The sequence below is a fragment of the Archocentrus centrarchus genome, chromosome 8, assembly GCF_007364275.1.
Source record: "Archocentrus centrarchus isolate MPI-CPG fArcCen1 chromosome 8, fArcCen1, whole genome shotgun sequence".
In the NCBI taxonomy this organism is placed as follows: Eukaryota; Metazoa; Chordata; class Actinopteri; order Cichliformes; family Cichlidae; genus Archocentrus; species Archocentrus centrarchus.
Window position 1 is genome coordinate 18678063 of NC_044353.1, and position 26021 is coordinate 18704083.

The window sequence follows — 26021 nt, forward strand, 5'->3', positions numbered from 1 at the left end:
TGTTGGTAATTTTTATGTTCTGGCCTTTGAATCGGTTTAAATTTAATTTCTTTGTTTTAGAAGTGTAAGTGTGGCTGTAGAGTGAGTGCCTCCTGCTGTCTTGGGAATCCCACCTGTTTTGCAAGCATACACACCTGTCAGGTAAAGCACAGCATCCACTGCTATAAATCCTTTTGTAGGAACATGAAAGCACCACTGTTCTTGTGCTAATTCATACAGAGATAAACTATCAGTCCATTAGCCCTTTAGTCCTGTGGTAAATTTGCTGTGGTTTATATGCTTATTAAAAAAAAAAAAACACTGCTGTGTTTGGTGCTTGTGATCTTGAGCCTATCTGCAGGCTCTCTCTGTAACTAGTGCTCCAATAGCGAGGTTAGCAGACACTATAATCAGAGAAGTGTCCCTGGCTCGTACACCACAGTTTCTGGGTCATTCCTCAGCCCTCTGAGAGGGCCTCATCCACATGAGCAACAGAGGGAGACAGAGAGAGGGTGGGAGTGAGAAAGGCAAAGGTATTTATAGAAAAATGGGGCTTCGCTGTACCTTTTCTTGCAAAGAACCATTTCAGTACCAAGTGAGCGTGTCCCAGTTTTCTGATCATCAGCCATAGGGTTTGGACTGAGGCAGCCTCACCCAGGATGGAGAACCTGACTTTCAGACACTCTCCCCTTTCCTCCAGCCTCCATCTCCAGAGCTTCAGACTGCTAGTTCTCTGAGAACAGAGGGAGGCACTGGCCTACATAATCTATAGATGTGACCTTTCAGGTGCTGATTTGCTTAGCTGGGTAGAAGCTTTTGGAGGTAGTGAGCTCAGGTGAGGAGCAGCGTAAGAGTGTCCAAGGACACTCTGGCTGCATCAACCCCCAAGCTGGGGGTGAAGATAGGCTGGCTGGAACGTGCCCTGCCGCAAGCCGGGCAAGGATGAGGCGTTTCCTGAGCAGAAAGGGCCGCTTCTCCCTGCGCCAGAGCAAGTCCGGAACGCGGAGTGCCTCCAAAGATTTCTGTGAGTCTGTTTCTCAGAATGGTAATTTTTCTATACTCTTCCTGAGGTGTTTCAGCTAGTGGAGATAAGATAAGGAGTGAAGCTTTAAAAGGACCCAGAGCTCAGATGTGTATCTGTGTCACAAGCCGGAAAGAAGAGGACAAAAAAAAAAAGTCTCCATCGTGCCGTTTGTGTTCTTGCAGGGAGAAAGGATTATGATCCACATCTCATTAGCAGTGATTTTCCAGTCTGCTTTAGATCCATAATCAGCTACAGTTTGTTTCTGAGATCAAGCTCTGTGGTGGTTTCCAGTCTTTGAATTGAATATGCTGTATTCACCTATCTGCATTCACCTTGAATATGTATCCTTGTGTTCTGGTAAGACATCTTTTTTTTTTTTTTTTTTTTTTTTTTGTTCTTTTTGAAGCAGTCTGACATTTCCATATTTCTTTACAAAGGCTTGTATAGAATCTGCATTTTTATACTTTTTTTTTCTTTAGTCTTTTGTTTACAGCCCATTTCCATCTTTCTGTGTCTGATTATTTGAAAGAAGAAAAACAGTGATGCTTCAGTTGGTGGATACTTGCAGATTTTTTTTGTTTTGTTTTGTTTTTCCTCAATGTTTTCCTTCCCAGTTTTGTACCTTGCGGCCATGATGTCATAATTTTGTTTTGCATAGCAGTACTAGCTGCACTGGCTTGATTTTTTTTCAAATTTGATCACTGTTTGATCAAATTACTTATATCTGTTCTTTTCCAGTGTTAACCACATGCATGCCATTTCTGTGCAAATTTGCATCTTCCATATTTGCTATTATTAAAAGGTTACTTGTTGGCAAAGAACAAGAGCATAGGCAAAGATTTTGGAACAAAATAAAATTACCTTTAAAGAAAAGGGAAGAGCATATAAGAATCCCTATAATATCCTACATATATCTTTGTGTTCAGATGGCTGTGGAAGACAAGAGATTCTATTGGGACACTTTCTGCAGCAGCAGAATGAGGCCAGTGACCAGGGGAAGGCCAGTGGTTCAACATGTGGGCTAGATAGCAGCAGGCATAAATAACCTCCTTCAGTTTATTATAAGTCAACCTTTTTGAAAGAGTTTTTTTTTTAAATATACCACATCTGTGGCTTGAAATTTTGTGGTTTCATTAAATAGACCGGTGCACCTGCTGCCACAGCCATAAGCAGCTCCATCACTGTGGTGCCCCATTTAAACCATCTATTTGACCTCTATTTTACAGCTCACAACCCCCTCGACTGTGTTAGTAGCTTGCACCAGATTAGCAATGTTCTTTTTTTGCTTTTATGACATACATATATGACTAGCAGTAAAGCAGAAGTGGCTGTGGGTTTCACCCCTTTGTAAAAGAGTGCTACCTACTGGATTCAAGTTTCTATTGATATAACACTTAGGCTTTCCTTTGATTTTGAAATTTTGCTCTGTTGGTGCCAAATTCCTTCCAAGAAACATGTAAATTACCTTTTGCTCTGCGCCTCTGTGAGTTTTATTGCTCTCTCTGTTATACAGACCTCGGTCTCCCAGCCACCAATCAGAACTGGCCAGAGGCATTTGGCTTCCGGCTGGGAGGTACTGGGCCCAGCTATATTCTGTCTGTGGTGGAAGGCAGTAGTGCCTACCTGGCTGGCCTACAGCCCGGTGACCAGGTGGTGGACATAGAGGGCCAGGATGTGACCAACCTTAGCACACCGGCACTGATTGCCTTGGCTCAGACTCTCAAGACGGTCCCACCGAGCATTGGAGTGGTGTCACGGATTGAACAGGTCAGCTGAAAGCCAATAACTCTCATTTAGCTCTACAATGGTGAAGACTGCACAAAGGTGGCAAACATTATTTTTTTGTCCTACTTTTGTCCAGATTGATATCAACCCTGGCCCAGATGGCCGTTTTGGCTTCACCATTGTGGGAGACAGCCCCCTAATGGTTGAGGACTGCATGCCTAACGGTCCAGCTGGTCACAGTGGCCTCAAGGCAGGGGACTATGTCATGGAGGTCAACGGCATTCCAGTGAAGCACCATGAAACAGCAGCCGCCATGATAAAAGCAGCTCAGGGGCGACCTCTGCGTCTGGGTGTGCTCAGCATGGCTCGTCGACCCAAACGGCTGAGCAGCAGCATGAGGGTGCTGTCACAGAGCGGGGACAGTGTCAGGGAGAGCCGTGCCCACAAGGCCATGGAGTTCAATAAAAAAGTAAATTTGTCAGTTTTCTCGCATGTTTAGAATCGAAACTTTATATATTTAATATAATGGCTGTTTATTTATTTGTCTGTCAGGTGGAGGAAGTGCTAGGAGAGGAGCCAGATGTGAAGGAACAGCTGTTTGAGGTGCTAAAGCAGTATGCTGCTGAGAGGGATGTGGAGAGCCTGGCTGAGGCGCTGCCCGATATCCTGATCACTGAGGAACATCAGCAACTGATTGACAGTGTTAGGTAGCTATTCATTTACTCTGATATGTAATCAGAGAGAGACTCATGGGTAAAACAAGTCTGACTAAATGGCATGTGCATCATCTTCAATGATTTACTTCTTCTCATGCAGTGATTAACAACACTTTCTCAGAAACTAGGGAGTTTCTTCCCATGCTAAAACAGATTGGAATACTAATCAATGAAGACTCATTTTGCAACACAGTTCTGGTCATTTTTACATCTGGTTTCAGACCAAAACCTGATAGGGTGTATAGTATTTAGACTTCGATTAAATCCCTTTATGTGTTCTTGGGAATAAACAGTTCTAAAATCTGCACAGGGTGTGCCCTGCCTCTTCCCCTCTGACTGCACGGATAGGCTCCAGCCTCCCTGCGACTCTTGGATAAGTTGTTAAGAAGATGGATGGATGGATGCATCTAAAGCCTTTTGTATGTGACTGGCTTCTTGCCACACTTAACTGTAAAACATTACCAAAACCTAGGGAGCCCAGTTTAACTAACAGATTTGTGACACAAGAAAACAACACTGCATCTTCAATTAATCATGAGCCTTTTTTTGGGACAAAACAAAGCTAACTGAAATCACTGCTTCTGCTCGTAAATGGTGGTATATAGGTTCAGTATAGGCTTACACAACAAAAGTAATACATTGTGGCAGCAAAAAACTGCTGAATTGCCACAGGAAATCAGTATTTTAGAAACTCTGCCCTTTCAGCATTTTACTGTGAGATGTGTTGGGGATATATCAAAACCACACATGAATATTTTCTTTTATGCCTAACACTGTTTTTGGGTGCATGAATGTCACTCATCTGTTTCTCCCCTCTCAGGTAAAGTATGCAAGCATGTGATTAGAAGTTGACCGCCGAATATTGCATTTCTTCCCCCTCAGCAATCATCGGAAAATCAAAACCCAAAACGGCAATACTGCTGCACACGCTTGCATTTCCGCTCTCTCTGTCTTTTCTGCTCACTTCGCTCTCACTTTGGCTTTCTCTCACTTGGTTTCCTTCTTTCCCATTTCTCCTTGTCAGCTGTGATGCACTCTTTGATACACGCACCAGTTTTTTGTGTGGATCACATTACTGGATGCTCTTTATTCCCTCCTCTGCATACAGCTCTTAGCTGCTACAGCCAGTTTGCTGCTGGTGGTTGAGATTTGCACACATACTAATACAGTGAAACATGCAGATGCTTAATCTCCATCCACACAGTCCTGGCTTTGAAGTTCCATATTGGGAGAAATTATGAGTTGCTGCCTCAGGTGAGTACTGAACAATTTGACATGATTCGTTTTCAGAGCATTTGCAGCGTGTGACTGTTCATCAAGTTTGCCGTCAAAGCAGTCTTTGGTATCTGTCTCATGTGGCCATTTCTGACGGGTCATCAAGGAAACTGCAGTGCTGTTAAAGCATTCTGTAACAGTCGACGTGTTACAGTCAATTAGTGTTGAATTTTTGCTGTGCATCATTTTTTTGGTGACAAATCTTTTATACCTGCAGCTAAAAAACAAAGCTGGTGTCCAGCTGTCTCAGTTTCATTTCAACACAGCTGTCTGTCTCACTACACTGATAGCTCCATCCTTAGAAAGCTACCTGTAAAAAAAGCAAAACATTTTTTTTGCAATGTTTGTTGTCCACAGGAGAGCCATTAATTATGCATTAGCTGTACCCATAGAGGACTGAGGACTGTTTAGCTGTTTTTCTCACTTTCAGCCTGTACAGTAACTCTTACAATAACTGTCTGAGTCTGTCTTCGGAATAATCAGCTCTAGCTTCATATAACTGTACTTACCCATAATTCCATACTGTGTGTCTGTGTTTAATCAGGTGTGTTGTAATTTTGATGTACATGTTCCACTCTTTTGTCTTTGTGTCTGCCTGTTATGTTGCCTTCATGCCAAAAACAAAAAAAAAAAAAAAACAGCTGTGCAGATTTTAAAGGGTGTTGTTGAGTTTGTAGTCTCAAGAAAGGCTAAAAATAAACTTTAAATGCCACATTTAGATCAGGTCTTCATCTTTCAGCTGAATCTTGTCTGTGGTGGGAGCCGTATGGAGTTGTGTTTCCAGGAGCCATGCCTCAGGGTGGTGTCGGTTGGCGTAAACGGTTTCTGTGGGCAATGAAATGTGTAATATCACTTCTTAGCTAATTTTGCTTAGACTTTCATGGTTCCCAAAGAAAAAAAAAGCCCTCTGACTGCAGTTATTCTTTGACTCTACAGTGAGCACCAACAGGGCTGTGGATCTCTTACCAACACCATGAGGTTTCCACTGCTGGTTTTAAATGAAAAATCTCAGTGATTGGAATGAATTCCACAAAATTTAGTGCATCATTCCCTCATGGTGAATTGTCATAACTTCAGCTATTTGCTTGTGACCTTCCTATCAACTTCAGATGCACTTTGGTCCATTTGGTGCTAATTAGTTGCATAGCTAACATGCCAAATGTGATAGGATGGGGAGCACGCTTAACCTGTCAGTATGCCAGAGCTATTCAGGGCTTGTAGCCATGTTGAGGTTAGGACACAGCGTTTTGCCAGTCTGAATTTACTGATTGCCTGTTTTGCCCTATAACTCCAAATCGCTGTGATCTAAAAAGCTGTTTTAGGAATTCAAGCCACTGACAGAGAGATTAAGATCACAGGCAGCAAGATATAGGATTATTGGTGCACTCTGTCAAGATCCTGGTGCCACTGTTGTTCTAAGTGTGGAGAATCAAGGGTTTATTCTCCCTCTGCCACCTAATCTGTCTGTCTCTTTCCCTCAATCACTGTCACTTACTGTGACAGTCCTCACACACTCATACATGCATTTACGCAGAAATGTGAGAACACTCCGCCCACCCTTCCTCCGATAATGAGAGGTCTGTGTCAGAGGATGTGAGGTGTGTTTAACAGCTCATGGAACTATTTCTTGTGTAAGCCTTGCAAAACTTGACCAGCTGGGCCACGCTCTGCTCAGTCTGCCTCTGTCCCCCTCGCTGATTTGCCTCCCCCTCCCAGAGGATGTGTTCTATTTTTAAGCAGCCTACTTCTTTTAATAAATTCTCTCTTAGGCTTCTGGCGCACTTGCCAGTGTCAATTCTTAAATGCTGTAAAGCCCAGGGGTCAGCAAGTGCTTGACAATTGAAATTAGAGACAGACTGGGAGAACCTATTAGCTCTTTTGTTCATGTGGTTCTGTGGTGGTTTTGATAATTCGATGAGCATGGCGAACTGTCAGCAATTGTCTGACACTGCATCCATATATAGACTTCAAGGATGTGAATTAATTAGACTTTCACATCCTTTTGTGTTTGAGTGCCAGAATGTTTTCAGTTTCTGCTTTATGAATCAGTCTGTTTTTGGTAGTCTTTGCACCAGTTTGGATGGATTTTTACCCAGCATATATGTAAAGAATAGGGACTGAATCACACAGACACAACTGCCAAACTTCCTCCATGTTCATTTATGCACATTACAGTTTCATTGTGCTGACCTGCCTATGAAATTCCACTGGGGCTCTACTCTCTTCTTCACTTCTCTCCTCTCTCCCTCATCACTTACTCCTCTTTTCTTCTCATTCTTTCTTTCCTCCACTGAGGGAAGAGAAGATTTGTCACTCACTACCTTTTACTGCTGAATGATGGACAAGTCAATGATGAGGATTATCCTTTAACTGAGACCAAGAAGACAACCCTGTGTTGACCTTGACCCTTTGCTTTTTTTCTTTGGTGCCTGTGGAAGAAGGGTATAAAGGATGGGAAGACACAAAGAGTGCTCCCCCAAACATGAAGTTGGAGAACAGCTAATGATGCTGCCTGAGGATGTTTTGGAGGTGTGGAAGGATGTAAACCACAGCCACTCTTATAGTTTGCTCCCTCCCTCTCTCTCATTTGCTCCCGTTCTTATTCTGGCTGCTTTCCGAGCCTGCAGCAGGCACCTTTGAGATCCAGGACACCTTCGTATTTCTCTTCTTTCTCCTTTGTCCGGGAGAGTTATTTGTTCAAGCTAGATGGGGACTAACCAAGACCGAGGGGAGGCATTTGCATTGCTTAACTGAGCTCAGGCACTTCCTCAAAGCCCCGAAGAGCCATGGGAAGGGATAGGAGCCTTTCCAGACACTTTCGGTATGGAACTTTTTGTTTGATCTCAGAGCAGTGTTCACTGTGCTTTGTATTGTTTGTGCTGAGTTGTATTTGAAGTTGCTGAAGCGCTGCTGTGCAACTATATTTGGTGTGCTTGTTATCAAGGTGTGTAATGATAATTTTACACTTTGTGTTAGCATGTGAAAATTTCAAAATGCTTCGCTGTTCCACTATCAGATTCCAGCCGGCAAAACTCAGTCTGACATCTCCCAACAACCATTTGCACATTTTCTTTTGCAGGCTTTTTTAAATTTCACACTTTATTTTTACTGCACCATGTCGTACGGTGTGCTTTCTGTGTGCAGATTCATACTTGGCCCAGCTGCCAAATTAGCTGATCAGAAGTGGGTCTGATGATTATAATAATGGCTCTCTTGCACTGAGTTTCCCAGCTGATTACAATTGTCATTCATTCCTCTGTGCATCATGTCCTTGATCCACCCCTCCCTCAGACCTAATTATAGACTTATCTCGCCCTCCTTATAATTGAGGGCATCCCAAGGCCTACATCCAGCTTCACTGGAGGAAAGCTTTGAAGTTTCTACTCACTTGTTTTGGCTAGGCTACATTTTTACAAGTTAAAGTTTCTTTGACTGAGGTCAGAACATTACAGCAGAGTTGCCGTACATGGATGGAGAGAGCAGGTGGAGGTGATGACAGCAATAGAAACTAATGATTGATTGAATGAAATGCCATAAATGCATAAAAACTGGCCCCATTCTGTTTTGATTTCTCCAAATACCATTTGTCCAAGCAACTGTGGTGATGTATGAGTGTTTTTCAGAAAAGTTGAATGGCCTACATATGGTGTAAGCACAGAATATACAACTTCATTCCCAACAGTTATATGACCCTGGCCTAGAAAGAGCTCTAGTTTTTGGCTTTCTTTCTTTCCTGGTCTCATGGCGCTGTCAGGTTTGACAGTGCACGCCTTCATTTCTGTCTCTTCTATGTTTTCTGCCATTACTTCATCAACTCCCGCTTGTCTGTCTTTCATTTACGTCCTACTCTTTCTTTGTCACTTGCTCTGACTTTCTGCTGGCTTGGATTGATACTATTTTCTGTTATGTATTGCAGTCTATAACTGGAGCAGGTCCTTAGAATAGCAGGATCAAGCAGTATGGTGTTACAGAAGAACACATTGCTGCCCTCCAGGGAAGTGTTGACTTTTTTGCTGCATGAATACACAATGCACTTAATCATTGTCACCCTCAAGCACTAACTTCTTTGGTTCATAATTAATATGATATATCCACTGTAAGCAGATAAAGCACTAACTGTAGAAGACTTTGTGCCATTGATAATACTGAGGAGTATCCTGGGTTCTCCCAGTATGCTACAGGACAGCAGGAAGAGTGAAAGGGAAGGTTTACAAGACGGTAGTGAGACGGTGTCACTGACAAAAAGACAGGAGGATTTTTGTTTGGAGTTTCCAGGAAAGACAGGATTAAAAGTGAATACATAAGTGGGACAACTCAGGTAGAATGGTTTGGAGGCAAGGCTGAGATGGTTTGGACATGTGCACCAGAGGGGTAGTGAATATATTGGGCAGAAATGTGTCTTTTTAACAGCTTTAAAAAATGTGGGCCCATAATTAAGCCATGGAGAATGCCTCATGCTATGTTACACTGTTTTTGACATGAAACACCAATTATCTGTAGATAGCTACTGAAGCAACTTTACCATCTCAACATCTCACTCATTGGTTTCTAATGATAGGTGTAACTGACAGTTCTAAATGAATTTGAGTGAAAAGAAGAGGATATATAGCACTGATTCATCCAGTGACTCTTTCTTCAGTGTGAAGAGATGATCATTACCTTTTTGAAGCTGGCTAAGTTTAGAATTGTGTCATGGGTTTGGTCTTGAATCACTGAGACTGCAAGCATCTAGACTGTGCTTTTCCATTATTTCAGTTTGGTGAAAATACCTGATGTTGTTATGAGTCTGTGTGTGGTTGAGGTAGACCACAGCAGTCATTAGGTGCTAATGAAGTGGCAAACATGCATACAGTGAATCAGCAGTTAGTTTCCATTATCATACTGTGCATGTGTGTGTGAGTCAAGGTGGAATCATTTCTGTTCGGGGAGAAACTATGGAAGGGCAAACTGTAATTTTGCAGCACTTTTGGCTTTGTGCTCTTTGGGTTATGCTTGCAATATATGTACAAGTTTGTTCTGCTATAAATGGAAGAAGCATTAAAAAGCTTTTATTATTTGTATGATAGCTGCAGGTGCAACCAGAAAGAAAACAAATTTCACAAAGGTCTGACCAACATTACAAAAAGAGAGACCATATTAAATGTTTTATTCTTATGTATGATGAGCACTGGATGTTGGCAGTGGTTTAACTTACAGCTTGGGACATGACCTGATTTATATACATTTTAAAAGTCCCATTGTGTGTTTTTCAAACCCCTGTGCATAGTTTGAGTTTGGATACAGATACATTTTTATGGGATCAATATGCAGTGCTCTGGGTTAGTTTTAATTAATGTCTGTATACACTTGCTTAAACCTTTGAATTTTAGTAAGTCAAAACTTTCTTTTAATAAATCTCCAGAGAGGAAATATCTATATTCCCTCAACTTTGGATTTTAAGATGTTGGTATGGAGGCAGCTCACTACTCAGCATGGCATTTTTAAGAAACTACAAAACTGAGAATAATCTAATCCTTGCCTCCTAACAATATTCCCAAAAGTACCTGTAAAGTCACTGTGACAGCTTTGAAAAGCAAAGTGCACCGCTGAGCTTTATTGGGATTTAAATCAGAATATATACAGTGTACATGGAGCCACACTGGAACTGGTGCACTCTGAAAAAACAAAGCACTCTTTCCCGCTTTGCACAGTGGAAGCACCCAGGAGATTCATGTTGAAGTTGGAGAAATAGAGAGAGAGTTGAGAATCGAGGGAGCAACATTTTGTAGGCGATGGGGAGGAAGATATGCAAAGGAGAAGAAGCACAGGGGAGGTGTGTGCATATATGTAAGAGAGAAGCGCCCTATATTTAAAGAAGCACACTATAAAACACTTTACAAAACAGTTATTGGCAGTATTTCTTCCATTTCTAGGTCACTTCTGTTGCTTTGTTATGCATTTTTCTTGTTCTTGCAGATAATTGGCCAACTATAAACCACATCCAGCAGACAGCACAACTACAAGGGAGTTTAATGGGAGCAGGCATTTCAAGCAGTCTAAAAGATCAGTGGTAAATGTCAGGTTTGGGTGTGGGCAGAAAGAGTAAGGAAAGGCTTTTTTTTTTTAGTTTCGGGCTGATGTTGAAGAAACTTAAAGGGAGAAATTTGTCACAGAATAAAAGGCAGCAATACTATTTATTTTATTTTTTACACAAAGCCTCAGAGAGGTTGTGCATCTGAAACACAAGCCTTCTTTACTAGGTTTGATCCCTTATTTGAAGACGAAGTTACAACCTCTCTATTTTGTTCACTGGATCTTTTCATCTCTGTGCATGCAGCACAACAAAACAGACTTGGGAAAAGTGGGTGCATCATCTGCACTACATACCCTTTACACACACCAAATTTAATGGCAACTTAATGTGAGAGTATCTGATGGTTGGCTTTTCCTTTAAGAAGAAGAAGAAGAAAAAACATTTGGAGTAGATGGTGGGAGGGCAAAATAACAGTAGTGTGTGTGTGTGTGGGGGGGGGGGGGTGCCTTCTCCCAGAGGTGGCTCTCTTCCTCCCTTTTGTATATTAGCAGTGAGCTGTCACTGATACTGAACACTTTTACCTGCAGCCGCTAATGTGACAGGATCACACAACAAAGCTTGTCTCCCATCTCTTTCATTCTCTCGCGCACATGCAAACTCTCACAAAAATCCCACACACAAATGTTGGACCAGTTCTTTCTACTTGCCTCGGCACTCCCAGGAGATGGATTGAATGGATTGAACTATTTTTAAACCAATTAAGTGGATCCTGCAGCCGGAGCAATACGTAATCAGAACAAGAATCCCTCTGCAGTTTCGATACCTTGGACAACAGATGTTTTGAGAGATTAGGATAAAGGACCTTGATTTTGTGTGTGTGTGTGTGTGTGTGTGTGTGTGTGTGTGTGTGTGTGTGTGTGTGTGTGTGTGTGTGTGTGTGTGTGTGTGTGTGTGTGTGTGTGTAAGGGGGGGGGTAGGCTGAAATACTATGTATTGATCTCTTGTAGAAATGTAAAAATGGCTTGATACTGGCTACACACAAGAGAGGCTGAACTGGAAACTGCTCCTCCTCTGCTGTAAAGCTTATCCAGTCTGAGGTTGTTTCTGATTCCACAATGTTTGTCAGGATCTTCATTCCCAAGAAGCACCGGGAGCGTTTTGACGAAGTGGTTTCCCAAAGCCTGATGAGCCGGCTGAAGGGGCGCAGCTTTAGTGACCCCAGCCGCAGCCGCCTTCGCCGTAGCCGAAGCGAGGATCACCCCGAACGCCTTCTTGTCTCCACCCGTGCCAGCTCAGTGCCACGCACCCACGCAGAGGAAGGTGTGGTACCCCCTACCCGAGGCATGCGCAAGACCACATCACTCATAGCTGGCCACTCCAGTGGCAGCACCACAAACTGCAGGTGTGTGTTAAGTAACAATGGTCTGGATTTTCTTTAAAGTCTATTTTAAGAGATTTTGATTCAACAGGATTTTCTCTGCTCATATTTAGCTACTCGGTGTCTGTCATTTTTAGTCTTCAAGATGCCACATAAATAACATTCTATCTTCCTATGTTTGATCACATTTATGAGCACCTTTACAAAAAAAAAATGCCTTAACAGCTCTTCCTGTGTAAGCATGGAATTTGTTTAAACTGGAACATGTAGGATTTCAGTGAAAAATAGACCCTTAAGTGGTAAAAACCAGTGGTGATATAAACCTATTTAAACAGTCACGGCTGCTCTCTTTTTCTGCAGTGATGTCCTTTTTCATCATGAATTGACGTCACTTGCTGTTCCGCTCATATAAACTCCTAAAAAGATTTATGGCTGAAAGAGTGTCGAAAAGCACATAAATATGATTTAAGCATCCTTTAACCGTCTCCTAAAGTTATAGGAATAAACTGTCACAATAAACTCCTGATCTCCTCTGTGGCTTTGGTTTATGAAGATGTTACACAGCTCCCTGGGGACACAGTGTGTCCATATTTAAGTAGGCTTGTTCATGCAGGATGTGAATTTAAAATAGTCTGCTGAATATGGAAGTCTGCTGGGGAACCCAGCGCAGGTTCTCTCAGAAAAGGCAGAAAGAACCAGTCAGTTTAACTGACTCATTTTTAGAGAGTACGGTTATAAGCCTGCATGCAGTGAGCTATGAACTCCACCCAATTTAGTTTGGCAGTTTCTGTCCACTGGATGTCATTTGAACAAAGTTTAGGAGGGTTTTCTTATAATTCATTGCTTAGTGGCTCATAAACACTACCACACTCATGCTGATTTAGCAGTTGCATATGATGGATTATTTCAGGTGTCCTGCTTTTCTTTTACATCAAAGGGCCTCTGGGGGAAGTTGTTAACTGAAGCTCACATTTGTCTCTTTAGGACAGTGAGAGTTTGCAAGGGCAACATGAGTTTTGGCTTCACTCTCAGAGGCCACGCTCCTGTGTGGATTGACTCAGTGATCCCTGGTAAGAATGCATGTATGCCTACATGTTTAGATATCACATTATATATCAGATAATGGAATTCAATATCTATGTAATACAGCTAAACTTTCAACTTCTCTGTTCTTCAGGAAGCCCCGCAGACAAAGCAGGTCTAAAACCAGGAGACCGCATCCTGTTTCTCAATGGACTGGACATGAGGTTGAACCACATTAACTGCACATATTTTTTGCGTAAAAGAATGCAATTCCTAAAGCAATTGGCTGGTAAAGAAATAACAACTAAAATAGGGATTGGTAGTTAACATAAATATGTTATCATGGTCCCACCATTGAAGCTATTTTCTAATTTGTAAAGCTCAGAAGCAGTGAGGGGAGTAGAAGACTAATTTTAGACAAAATATGAAAAGAAAGTACCCCTCAAAACAGCCTTTGCTGTTTTGAGGGGTACTTTGGCTGCTAATTTGTGCACCATTAAAATGAAATAAGTAGTAGTCACTTCACTAAATTGCAACTTATTATAATATAGCTTTTCTACCAAATAGCCAGTTTGGGTTGAAACGCACGTGACACCTTGCATATCATCTGCCTGTCTGCAGGACCTCCTCCCATGAAAAGGTAGTGTCCATGCTGCAGGGAAGTGGTGCCATGCCCACACTGGTAGTGGAGGATGGTCCACCTACATTTGTCCTTGCAGAGCAGGACCTTGCGGGAGGTGGCGTCCCCGCAGAACGAGCCCGCTCTCCGGTGCTCAGCTCCCTTCAGTGGGTGGCGGAGATCCTGCCTCCCAGCATCAGGGTTCAGGGTCGCACTTTTGGGCAGCAGTTGGAGCATCTGCTGACCATTCAGGAGAGATACACCATCTGCAAGGCGTTGGAGAACTTCTTCCAGCACAGGTAAGCAAAGCACAGGGAGACTGGGCGAGGAGAAGGAGAGTGTGGGTGGAGACTGTAGATTGTATGGAGACAACGTGGAGACAGAGAAAGTCAGAGGAAGTATTGCTAGAAATACATTCATATGGTTGTATTTTGTTCTGCTAGAGGCATGCTGTGAGCTTGGATTTCAGTTAACTTAATTGTTTGGTCACCTACATAGGTGGTAGCCATATGCCAGAGTTCAAATTTTCCCATTACTCTTTCATTTCCATGACCTCTAATAGGAAAGCCAGGTGATATCTGTCACCTTGCCTGTGTTTCCATGGCAGGAATGTTGACACTCTGATCGTGGATGTGTTCCCGGTGCTGGATACTCCAGCCAAACAGGTGATCTGGCAGTTTGTTTACCAGCTGCTTACGTACGAAGAGCAGGAGCACTGCCAGAGCAAGATTTCACGTTTTCTTGGATACAAATCCCCAGGTGTGTGCACACATTTGTTTTGATTGACATTTTTCTGCCATTTGGGGTTATATATGAATTATGAAAATGTGTTTGTGTGTAAGATGGAGACTGTCCTGACAATAATCACAGGTCATTTTGGGGATCTTAAATTAAATCACTTGTTCGCTGAAATACAGTCAGCTCAGGTGCTGCAGCCCCTTATACTCCTGCATTGCCAATACATGTGTGTGTGTTCCAGTTCCACCACCACCACCACCTCCTCCCCCTCCTCCGGAGCCCGAAGTTGTCACTGAGCCCCACCGCCGTAGCAGTTCCATGAGGGTGACAGGGACCACGTACAGGAGCAGTGTGAGGGGACGTAGCTCTGATGACCTGGTCATTGGTACACACTTGGGCATGGGTACTGAACTTTACCATCTCTGTCATCATCAGCAGCAACATTAACACTCCGGCCACCTCAGCACCCTTGGATCCCATCACAATCATGACACCATTAACACTGACGTTGCCATCATTGTGACTGTCCACGTAGTCTTGTTTAATTTAACTTTTTAATTGTTAGCATTTTTCTTCCAGCTTCTTCTACATGAACAGTTTAGCTGAAATCAGTGCATGTTTTTGTGGTAACATCAGTCTAAATTCAGTGTGTCACTCACCCTTCTCACTAACTCACAAACCAGGAAAAGCACACATCCTAAAAAGACAGGCAAACCTGGGAGTCATATTTGGGTCTATCACACTCAGCTGAGTTTAAGTTCTTCCAATGGTTGTGTTATCATAGGCCACCGTGCAGAGCCAGTGCTGGAGACGGGGATGAGGCTAGCTCCAGGAGAGAGACAGTCAGGAGATGGTACTTCTCTCCCTGAGACACCCAACAACCTCACTAATGTACGTAGCCATGCCTGTTTTAATGGGAAAATATGCATATAACAGTAGTAGTCAAAGAGTTAGGACAAAAGTTCTCACACCTTAAATATATACATTTTTGTACATTCTCACCATACAAGCTGTCAGCGGTGTACGCTGAACTGGAGAACATGTATTCAGCCAAGAGGTCCAAGTCTCTGAAGAGCCGCCCACCTCCTGCCCCAGAGAGTTTGCTGGATCTGGAACCTCCATCACGTACAGCATCCCCTACAATACTTGTTAACACAGGTAGCTGAATGCACACATTTACTTTAAATTCATAGCAGCTGGAGTGAAATCTTATAATAATATGCACAAAATCTCTCTCTGTCTGTATGTCCACAAACTCCTATATGATCAGGAGTTGAGCAACCAAACTTGGTGCACAGGTACATCTTAGAGCCCTGAAGGTTTTTATTTATGTCACATATTATGGTGTCATCACTTTTCCTTGCAATCACCAACCGACAGGCTAAAATTACCAATTTTTAGAATTTATGCACCTATAAAACCTTATAAAAGCATCATATAATTTTTACTTCACAGCAATAGCATATGATTTATGACCTTGTATATTATGATGAATATTATGTAAGTATATAATATATTGTGACACACAGTATAGCGGTCTCATTGCCTAACATGAAAAATTCCCAGGAGGAGAGAGAAATCCCTTTGGGGATGTGTCAGGAAGGGTAATCAAATATGTGGAGCTTCACGCTGTGGTGACCCCTTGTGATTAAGGCAGCGACCGATAGTAGCTTTTTGACGCTATCATGTAGCCTGGCGACCACATAACAACGAACTAAAATGGCAATGACCCAAGCATTGCAGGTGACCCACAAAAATGGCCTGATTTTTATAGTCAGTCACATGTTTATCTTCTACTTATTTATATAAGCAAGATCTCTCACCCCTTTTTATTTATTTATTTATTTTTTTTACATTTCTCAGTGTCATTAAATTTATCAGTTTATCAATGAGGCAAACAAACCAAGCAATACTGTAGGATGGGCATGTGGTAGTTTAACTAATAAATTATGTGAAATAGGTTTCTATCTGTTGTGTGGGTCACTGAGTGTGTGTTATTTGGGGGAAAGTGTTGAAGTGAAGGGAGATGACAAAAATAACGGGCTATAGAAAAAGTAAAAAAATAAATAAAAAATTCTGACGATAAATAAAAACTAAGTTAAAAAAAATTCTGGGTCAAAAAAATATTTTTCTTTTTTTGCATAAGCTTTTTTTTTTCCCCCTGCTGTACATAAATACACAGCAGAGGTTTAAGAAAAATGCAAAATTTTATCTGCTGGAAAAAGTCTTTTCCAGGGGGCTAATTTGTCTTTTTGTTTTTTTTATACGACCTCGTGCAGGAAGGAACAGAGCTATCATCACAAATTGAATCTTGTTATGCTCTGTGGGTTTTTAAATTTCCCATCAGTAGTCTAATACTGTCGTCAAACACTGACCTGCATACATGTTTGGTGATGGTGGAAGTGGAACTAGAAAACACACCATTAAATTCACCTGTCAGTCAAGAATTAGACTTCTTTGATGGTTACTCATGTACTTCTGGGTGTAATTTGAATATGACAATCATTACTTGTATTTGTTCTCATAATTCACAGACTTCAAGGGGACATTTAATTGCTGCATTTAAATATAATTAAAGAAAGTCAAGGTTTAGCAGTCTTCAATACAATATATCTATTCCTTGTCTTAGGTAGCCGTAAAGGACCTTCATCCCATACATCCTGGCCGGAGCCTCTCCCCAGTCCCCCACAATCCCAGTTCTACCCTTCGGGGTTAACAAGTCAGACCAGTGGGGAGTCCAACCCTTACATCAGTCTTGACAGTCCCCCTCCCTCACCTCCAGAACCCCCTGACTACCCATCTAGCCCCCCTGCCCACCGCGCCAGCAAGCGCCGTTACACCTTCTCCAAACCGCCTCGTTCTGAAGACACAGACCGTTTTCTGGATGCACTGAGCGAGCAGCTGGGACAGAGGGTGGCCATTGTTGATGACTTCTTGACTCCTGAAAATGACTATGAGGAGGTAAAGTCACATCAACACTGCACCAGCACTGCAAAAAAAAGCTAATAAAGCATTATGAAGTTATCATTTATCACAGATTAAGTAATCACACTTACTACAATAGCTACGTATAAGGTGCTTTATGCAGTGAAACAAAATGCTTGTTAACCCGTTTGTGACCATAAAGCATAGGTAGTGTAGAGGCTGTTCTTTTTGATATAAACATTGCTAAAAATGGCTTCATATTTAAGGATCATAAATATTGTTTACAGAAGGAACTACAACTACAATGACAAAATAAAACAGAATATGAATTTGAAATATCATTTAAAGCCTACAACTGAAAATGGTACGATAATCTTAAAAACAGAGAACCTATGGTAAATGTTTTCCTGGCTTTATGGGAAGGTCCTCCCATAAAACGGGCATGCTAGAAAGCAGCATTTGTTGCTCCAAATCCTGTATATATTTTTCAGCATTAATGGTTCCTTCACAAATGTGCAAACTACCCCTACCACAGGCAGTAATGCATCACCAAGCCCCCTCACGGATGGTAGCTTATACATTGTGTGCTAACAATGATCTGGCAGATTTCCCAAAAAGCAGTTTTCCACTTTCTCTATGATCTTAAATTAAGTTGGTGTAAATGTATAGAATAATACTTTAATGTATCATAGAGAGAAGTTCACAAGCTGCCATTAACCTGACAGGTGAACCTGCAAAGCAAATGAAAGAGTATGAAAAGGATTTTAAAACTAAACTGCAGCATTTGCAGTGAAATACAGTCAGGAGATTCTGTAGAGCCTGCACACCCATTTATGTATTTTGTTTCTGGTCAACTCGTGTAGTTTGACCAAAAAAAAAAAATCCACGTTGACATTAGGTCTAATGAAGTGTAATTGGTGTTAATGCCAGGATGTTGTGCAGATGGGCTTCCCAGATGAAGAGGATGAGGAGAATGAAGATGATTTGGGAGTGGATGAAGAAGAAAATGGAGGATTTGTGGCTCCAGAGCTCAGCAGCCCGAGTGATGTCCAAAGTAGCAGTGGAGAGGAAAATGCCTCGTCTCTGACCTACTCCTCGTCCTCTGATCACATTCCTCCACCTCCTATGACCCCTCCTCCACCCCCACCCGTTCAGTTCAATGATCCGCCTCCGCCTCCTCCACCTCCAGCACCTGCACAGACTCAACCACAGCACCAACAGCAGCAACAGCAACAACTAAGCTACACTCCTGAACACTCCCCAAGGGCATATGTGCCCATCCGCCGGAAATCTGGCCCTCCACCGCCACCTCCTCCCCGCAGTAATCCACCACCTAAACGCCACTCCTTGCATAAAGTCCTTCCTACAAGAGAAGACCTACAGGTTCATGCTACCATACAAGAGCTGAAAGCATACCAAGAGCAACAAGCCTACCAGGAAAGACAAGCATATGAGGAGCAACAGGCATATAAGGAGAGGCAAGCATATGAAGAGCAAAAAGCCTTCGAAGAACAACAACTCTTGCAAGAGCAGCAGGTATTCCAGGAACAACAAGCTTATCAGGAGAAAATATTCAAAGAGAGACAGGCTTATGAAGAGCAGAAAGCATACGAGGAGCAAAAAGCTTTCGAGGAGCAACAGATGTACCAAGAGCAACAAGCATACCAAGAAAGGCAAGCGTATGAACAGCGTCAAGCCTACCAGGAACAAAAAGCATACGAACAGCGTCAAGCCTACAAGGAACAAAAGGCATTTGAGGAGCTTCAAGCCTACCAGGAACAAAAAGCCTATGAGGAGCGTAAAGCTTATGAGGAGCAAAAAGCTTACGAGGAGCGACAAGCCTATAAGGAGCAACAAGCATATCAAGAGCAACAGTTGCAGCAGATCTACCAGAGCCACCACTCGATGCCTGCCCAACCAACACAGCAGAAATCCCATTCACCTCTTCCTCTTCAGTCATTACCCCCACTTCCCTCTCCAGACTCCGCCCATCACCACGTTAACCACCCTCTGTATATGATGCGCCAAGCACAGCAGCAGCAAGCCCACCAGAGTCATCACCACCGACGTCTGTCCCGTTCTGCCCCTCCACCACACCAACCATCACCCCAACCAACAGTCCACCCCATCCAACAAGGTCAGTACGCAGAGGGCATCTATCAAAGTCATCAGGGTATAAGACCCCAACCCCACCATTCCTCAACAGAGATGCTCCACCAGATGCACCAAGCCCCGGCCCATCATTCCTCAGCTGAGATGCTGCACCAGTTGCAGCAGTCCCAGGCCCACCACTCATCTGCTGAGGTGCTTCAGCAGATGCAGCAAGCCCATGCCCACTACTCATCATCAGAAATGCTCCACCAAATGCATAAATCCAAGGCCCATCATTCATCAACAGAGCTCCTGCACCAGGCTCACCAGATGCAGCAAATTCAGGCTCACCACTCCTCGACTGAACTTCTTCACCAAGCTCACCAGATGCATCGGGGACAGCCCCACCATTCGTCAACTGAGCTGCTCCATCAAATACACAAACCCCAGGCACACCACTCCTCTACAGAGCTTCTCCATCAGGCCCATCAAATGCACCAACCCAAGCCCCATCATGCCTCCACAGAGCTTCTGCATCAAGCCCAGCAAGAGCCTGCATCCCTCCCAGTTCAGCTAAACCGGGACAGTCACTCGCATCAGAGCAGGAGAAGTCTAAAAGGTCATCATCAAACTGAAGTGTCAGTGCAGGGGAGACACCAAGAGCAGCAGATCCACCAAACCCACCACCCCCAGCCCACCAAACCCTCTCCCCAGAGACCCCACTCTATCCAGCAGACGCACCACCATTCCAGCACACCTCAGATCCACCACATCCACCACATAACCCCACAGCCACCTCCTCAGGACTACCAGCACCAGATTCATGTCATCCATCCTCCCCAGCAGCCTCACAGGCCCCAGCCCCTTCTCTCCACCTTTCAGCCCCTGCAGCCACATCAACCCACCCTCTCCACTTTTCAGCCACTGCCTCAACACCCCCAGTCACAGCACCAGGTCCAGTCCTCTACTCAAACTGCCCGCCCACAGTCACAGCCCTCACATCATTTGCTGCAGTCTCAACACCAGTCACAATCCCAGCCTCACCATAAACAACCCCACAGCCAGAGTCAGCCCCAGTCCCTCCCCCACTCTCTTTCTGATCCCACAGAGCACCTGGAGCCCCCACCACCTCCTCCACTCCCCCCACCCTGCTCCCCTCCACCTTTACCAAGACCTAGTCTGTCCAGAATGGACTCCAATCATATGAGTGTAAAGAGGCTGCGCTGGGAGCAGGTGGAAAACTCAGAAGGGACTATATGGGGACAGGTGAGTTCAAATAGGAAGCTATGGCTTCTCAAAGTGCAAGAGAACTTGGATTTTGAAATCTAAATTAAAAACATTTTGCAAAACTTTTTTTTTGTTGTATTTTTGCATGTCTTCACTAGTTGGGAGCTAATTCTGACTATGAAAAACTGCATGACATGGTGAAGTATCTGGATCTGGAGCTGCACTTTGGAACACAGAAGAGCTCCAGTGAGTACAGGCTGTGTGCATAACTGCAGTGCTTTTAAATGTGAGCGCAGTTAAATATTCATAAGCCACTGTGCTAAAGTATAGGGAAATATCTGAGAGTAAGCCAGTTTAAAGAGTGAAAAATACTTTAGTGGTTCATTTGATAGAAAAATATTTGCAACATTATATCTTAACATATCTGTTGTCCTACTCTGTATAGTGTTAGCTATGTAAAAGGAAAATTTAGACTAAATCTGTTTGTCCAGTTTGTCACCTAAAGTTTGACATTTAACCTCCCCCCCAATCTCATTTTTAGTGCCTGCTCCAGAGCCATCCCCTCAGCTAGAAACCTTCAAGAAGAAAGATGTTATAGAAATTCTGTCCCATAAGAAAGCTTACAATGCCTGTAAGTATGACTGCCTTTATTTCATACTATTTTTAGAATTTTGTTTGTAATTAAAATGTCTAGATGAATGTTATAAGGCATAGTTATAGCTGTATGGTTCAGAATTAAGTATTTTGTTGATGATTATCATCTTCTTCTTCTTCTTCCTCTGTTTTCTAACTCTAGCCATTCTGATAGCCCACCTGAAGCTTTCTCCAGGGGAACTGCGTCAGATTTTGATGACCATGGCCACAGACAGGCTGGAGCCGGCCCACATTAAACAGCTGTTACTGTATGCCCCCGATGCTGAGGAGGTCAAAAAATATGAAGAGTACAGACAGGACCCCAGCAAACTCAGCGAGCCAGATCAGTTTGTGCTGCAGGTACAGTTGTGGTTTCTCTTGGATTGTGTGGGTTATGTTGAGTCTTCTTCTATGTTGAGACCATGGGCTACTTTTGAGTTTAATTTGTGCCTGTTGCGCATCTGTCAGATGTTATCGGTACCAGAATACAAGACCCGCCTCCAGTGCCTCCTCTTCAAGTGTTCTCTTCAGGAGAAGACGGAGGAGCTGAAAGGAGCGTACGACTGTATCTACAACGCCTCAATGGAGCTGAAGACCAGCAAGAAGCTAGCTAAGATACTAGAGGTAAGTGTATATATGCCTATAAATGAGAGGTCAAAAAGTGAAAATTAATGATTAAGAGAAATTGTTATTGATACACTGACAGAGTTGCCGTTCTGCTTACTACTTTCTGTCTTTCTTTAGTTTGTGTTGGCGATGGGAAACTACTTAAATAACAGCCAGCCTAAAACCAACAAAACTACAGGCTTCAAGATCAACTTCCTTACAGAGGTAAACACCAATTGTTACTTAAAATATCATGGAATATTTATCAATAGGCTTGCTTATGTATTTTAATAAGTCCACGGTATCCCGGTATGCAGCTGAGCACAACTAAAACAGTGGATGGGAAGTCGACATTTCTGCATATTCTGGTTAAGTCATTATGTCAACACTTTCCGGATGTGCTGGATTTTTCCAAAGATCTTACCATGGTTCCACTTGCAGCAAAAGGTAGATCAATACATTTGGAATTTGATATCTGTTGATAATATTTTTAAATGCTCTGATAAGTTTTTCAAATTTAAGTAGCTGTTTTCATGTTGGTTACATTGTTTCCTGTGTCGCACACATACGCCTGCCTTTAGTAAATCAGAGGACCATCACCTCAGATCTCAATGACCTTCATACAACAATCCAGGACATTCGCTCAGCCTGTCAGAAGATGCCTGCGACCACTGAAGATCGCTTTGCTGTTGTCATGAGTGTATCCTTAATAAAATAAATAAATAAAAAATCCACTGAACAGAAGGACAAAGCACAAAGAAAAAAAAACACTATGTAGCAGATAAGAGTAAACCTTTTTGTGCCTTAACTTTATGGTGTTCAGAATTTCCTGGAAAACAGTCATCCAGCAATCCAGTCTCTGGAATCTCTCCAGCAGAGAGCCATGGAAGAATTCAGCAAGACTGCCTCTTACTTTGGAGAAGACAGCAAAGCCACAAATACTGAGGCCTTCTTTGGCATCTTTGCTGAATTCATAAACAAGTTTGAGGTGAGCAGGAAATATTCAGACATTCCTCATTCAAATGATTGTCTTTGCCTCTGCAGCATGCTTTCCTTTGTAGTTCCCTCCTAGCCGGCCCCGTTGCTTTTGCTCAACTGCTTGTGATGCACGAACCGAAAAGGTTGCAGATGAACAGTTGCACTATGCTAACATCCGGTGACTGTCTCATTACTTGCCATCTTTTCTGCTTTGCCAGTGTTTTTATTTTTAGAGAGGGTCGACCATTGTTTTCAAAGATGTAGAGAGAAAGCACTCTGCTAGGTTACAGCATTGATAATGAGCTTTATAATGTACACTGTCAGGCCAGTTTGAATACACTCAGTATTCATTAATGTGTTCCAGCCGGCCAGGCATTTGGTATTAGACGTTTCGGAGACTATGCATTAAATAAAAAAACAAAGTTGCATATTTTTTTTTATCACAATTATTCATCTAATAATGTTCTGACTTTTATAATTTGGTTTTAGTTTTCAGGATGTTTTTTTTTTTTTTTTTTTTTTCAAATGGAAATGGCCTGAAATAATTTTTTTTCACTAAAATCATGACAATCTCAGTGTCTAACCTGCATGAGTGCAGCAGCTCTTTTTTTTGTGTGCTGTTTTGTGTTGTTGCTTTGGCTTGTTGAGCTTTGCCGAATCAGTATGCAGCCGTGAAGACTTATCTAACTTTTTATTACTTTTTCTATGTATTTATTAAAATATTTTTAACTACTTGTATAAAGTGTAGTTTTGTAAAGTTGCTTTGTGCTTTAGTACACTAAGCAGGACTAGTACTCCTAATTTTGTTGTATTTTCTGATCTATTTCTATTCATTTGTATTTATTAAAAGACATAAAAGGTATATATCTGTACTACGTGGACAAAAAGTATTGGGCTACACCTCTTTAGCTTTGAATTCAGGTGTATAAAATCAAGCCTAGTCATGCAGTCTGCCTTCAAAACCATTTGCGATATAATGGGTTGTCCTGTAGAGCTCAGTGAATTCAAGCATGGTCCTGTAATAGGATGCCATCGTTGCAGCAAGTCAGTTCATGAAATTTAACCCTTCCCAAATATTCCACAAACAGCTGTAAAAGGTACTGCTGCAAAGTGGCAGGCCACATAAAGTTCCAAGTGGGGTTGCCGAATGCCTCCGTTAACATCAGCACAAAAACTGTGCAACTGGAGCTTCACGGTATGGGTTTCCATGGCTGAGCAGCTCCTGCAGGTGTAATGTGTTGGTGGCCCAGTGCTGTTGTCCATATATTGTACTCACAATGAACCTCACAAAAATAAAAATATCTACTTAGAACTATTAGTTATATCAATATGTATTATACACACAAAGCAGTAGATTAGAAAAACTAATAATACTTGCTAGCCAGGTCACGCTTTAAAATTGACTTTCAATGAGACTTTTACCTGGATAAATTAAGGCTTTATATATAAGTTAAAAAAAAAAAAAAATCCCACAAGCTTTTTCTTTGCATTTTTTGCCACAGAGAGCTCTCAGTGATCAGCAAGTTGCTGAAATCCCGAAGAGCCCCAGGAGTCCACGAATGGCCTCCCCGCTGGCCTGGTAACACACATGCACGATTGGAGGCCATAACACACAGTTGTTCATACAGAACGCAGTATATCCATGTACACAAACATACTGTATGCATATACTAGTACATAAATGCACAAACATGCAAGCACATAAACTGCACAATGCTCAATACACAAGACCAAGAAGAAAAAAACAAGTTAAATGAAGGAAAAAGCAGAAACTTTGCAGTGACAGGTAAATACAGGTGACATCAAAGATGCACAGTTTAGCTTTAGACCAGTGTTGTATTATATTGTATGTATCTTCCTGACAATGGTGAAGACCAGTCAGTAGACTGCAACATTGTTTGACCATCAAGATAACTCTGCTGTTTGATAGTCGTTGGATAGTTTAAGTTATATCTCTATAAGCCCAAGTTTAGGTCATTGAGCACCTGCGTAGTGCGGTATGACAATGATGTAATAAAATCTTTGTGGCTTATTAATAATTAAGACATAGACCCAAAAATAGATATTTAATTTAAATATATTCACGCACACTCGGTGGTTCAGATGACACTACGAAAGCAGATTTTAAATGAATTTGACCTTTTTAAGGTGCCCACCACACTGAATGTAACATAAATTATTTACTAAGTGACGCTTGTTTTCTTAAGTAAATCCCCAGCTGAAGACACATTGTTTGCTGCACTGCTTTAGTTTCAGTGGAATTTTCCATTTCTGCCATGCCAGGTGTAGCAGTAAGATTATTTTTTTTTTTTTTTTTGGTATTGCTCTTGTATAATGCTTAACTTCTGACCCTACCAACTTGTGTATATGAATTACTGGCTCAAAGTTACTGTATCCGTGCCTCACTGTGGAATTTTCCATTTTGTACCATGCCAATATGCTTCTTGTAGCTGTATGATTGTTTTGTTTTGATTGTTTGTTTTGTTTTTATATTGCTCTTACATAATGCTTAACTTCTGGTACAACCAACATGTATATAAGCAACACTGGCTCCAGTCTCGAAGACGGCGTTAAGCCAAAGTGGGATTATGTGGATCTTACAGCGGGCACTGTGCAATAAGGGAATGTTTAAGTCTAGTCCACTGTTAGATATCCATTAAAGTGTAAATAGGGATATATTGTGTGTGTGGATTGTACAGAATAAGACAGAGTATGAAGAAAACATATGCTACAATTTATAAAGCACTTTGTAACTTTAACGTATTACCCAAGTATTTATTTTATTGAATGTGTGATATGGAGGGACCATAGCGTTATACTGCTGAGAGGGGGAAATATCATTGAGTTTGGTGTAGCAGATGATGCAGCATTTCATATAATTTTCAAAAAAAATCTAATAATGCATCATACCAGCTGTTCAGATATTCCAGTGCTTTGTAAAAACTGAAGCTTTAAGTAATATTTTTGAAACCATAAGGCAAATTATTATGATAAGAGTCATGTGTGCAGCCAGTAAAAGCTTTGTTTTCTAATGGTATAAGTTGTAATTTTCTGCCTAAAGTACAGAATGT

The 26021-nt window shown here is 42.1% G+C and overlaps 1 protein-coding gene across 1 annotated transcript; it reads left to right on the top strand.

Moving 5' to 3' along the window:
* The first annotated feature begins 921 nt into the window (after window positions 1–921).
* Window positions 922–25085, top strand: grid2ipa (glutamate receptor, ionotropic, delta 2 (Grid2) interacting protein, a). The gene is made up of 23 exons (XM_030735648.1): window positions 922–1024; window positions 2517–2770; window positions 2865–3197; window positions 3281–3435; window positions 11859–12134; window positions 13095–13180; window positions 13288–13357; window positions 13755–14051; window positions 14360–14511; window positions 14732–14893; window positions 15275–15381; window positions 15501–15648; window positions 17120–17451; window positions 18346–20772; window positions 20892–20979; window positions 21275–21364; window positions 21530–21726; window positions 21835–21990; window positions 22111–22197; window positions 22290–22419; window positions 22554–22672; window positions 22796–22960; window positions 24453–25085. Exons 1-23 carry the CDS (start codon window positions 922–924, stop codon window positions 24531–24533), a joined length of 6015 nt encoding a protein of 2004 aa, XP_030591508.1. The 3' UTR covers window positions 24534–25085.
* The last annotated feature ends 936 nt before the right edge of the window (window positions 25086–26021 follow it).

Excerpts from the sequence above, each read along its gene's own strand:
- grid2ipa (XM_030735648.1), top strand. The coding sequence starts at position 922 with ATGAGGCGTTTCCTGAGCAGAAAGGGCCGCTTCTCCCTGCGCCAGAGC. Across the intron at positions 15,382-15,500 it reads CACCCAACAACCTCACTAAT|CTGTCAGCGGTGTACGCTGA; the intron begins GTACGTAGCCAT and ends TCACCATACAAG. Across the intron at positions 21,365-21,529 it reads TAAGAAAGCTTACAATGCCT|CCATTCTGATAGCCCACCTG; the intron begins GTAAGTATGACT and ends TTCTAACTCTAG.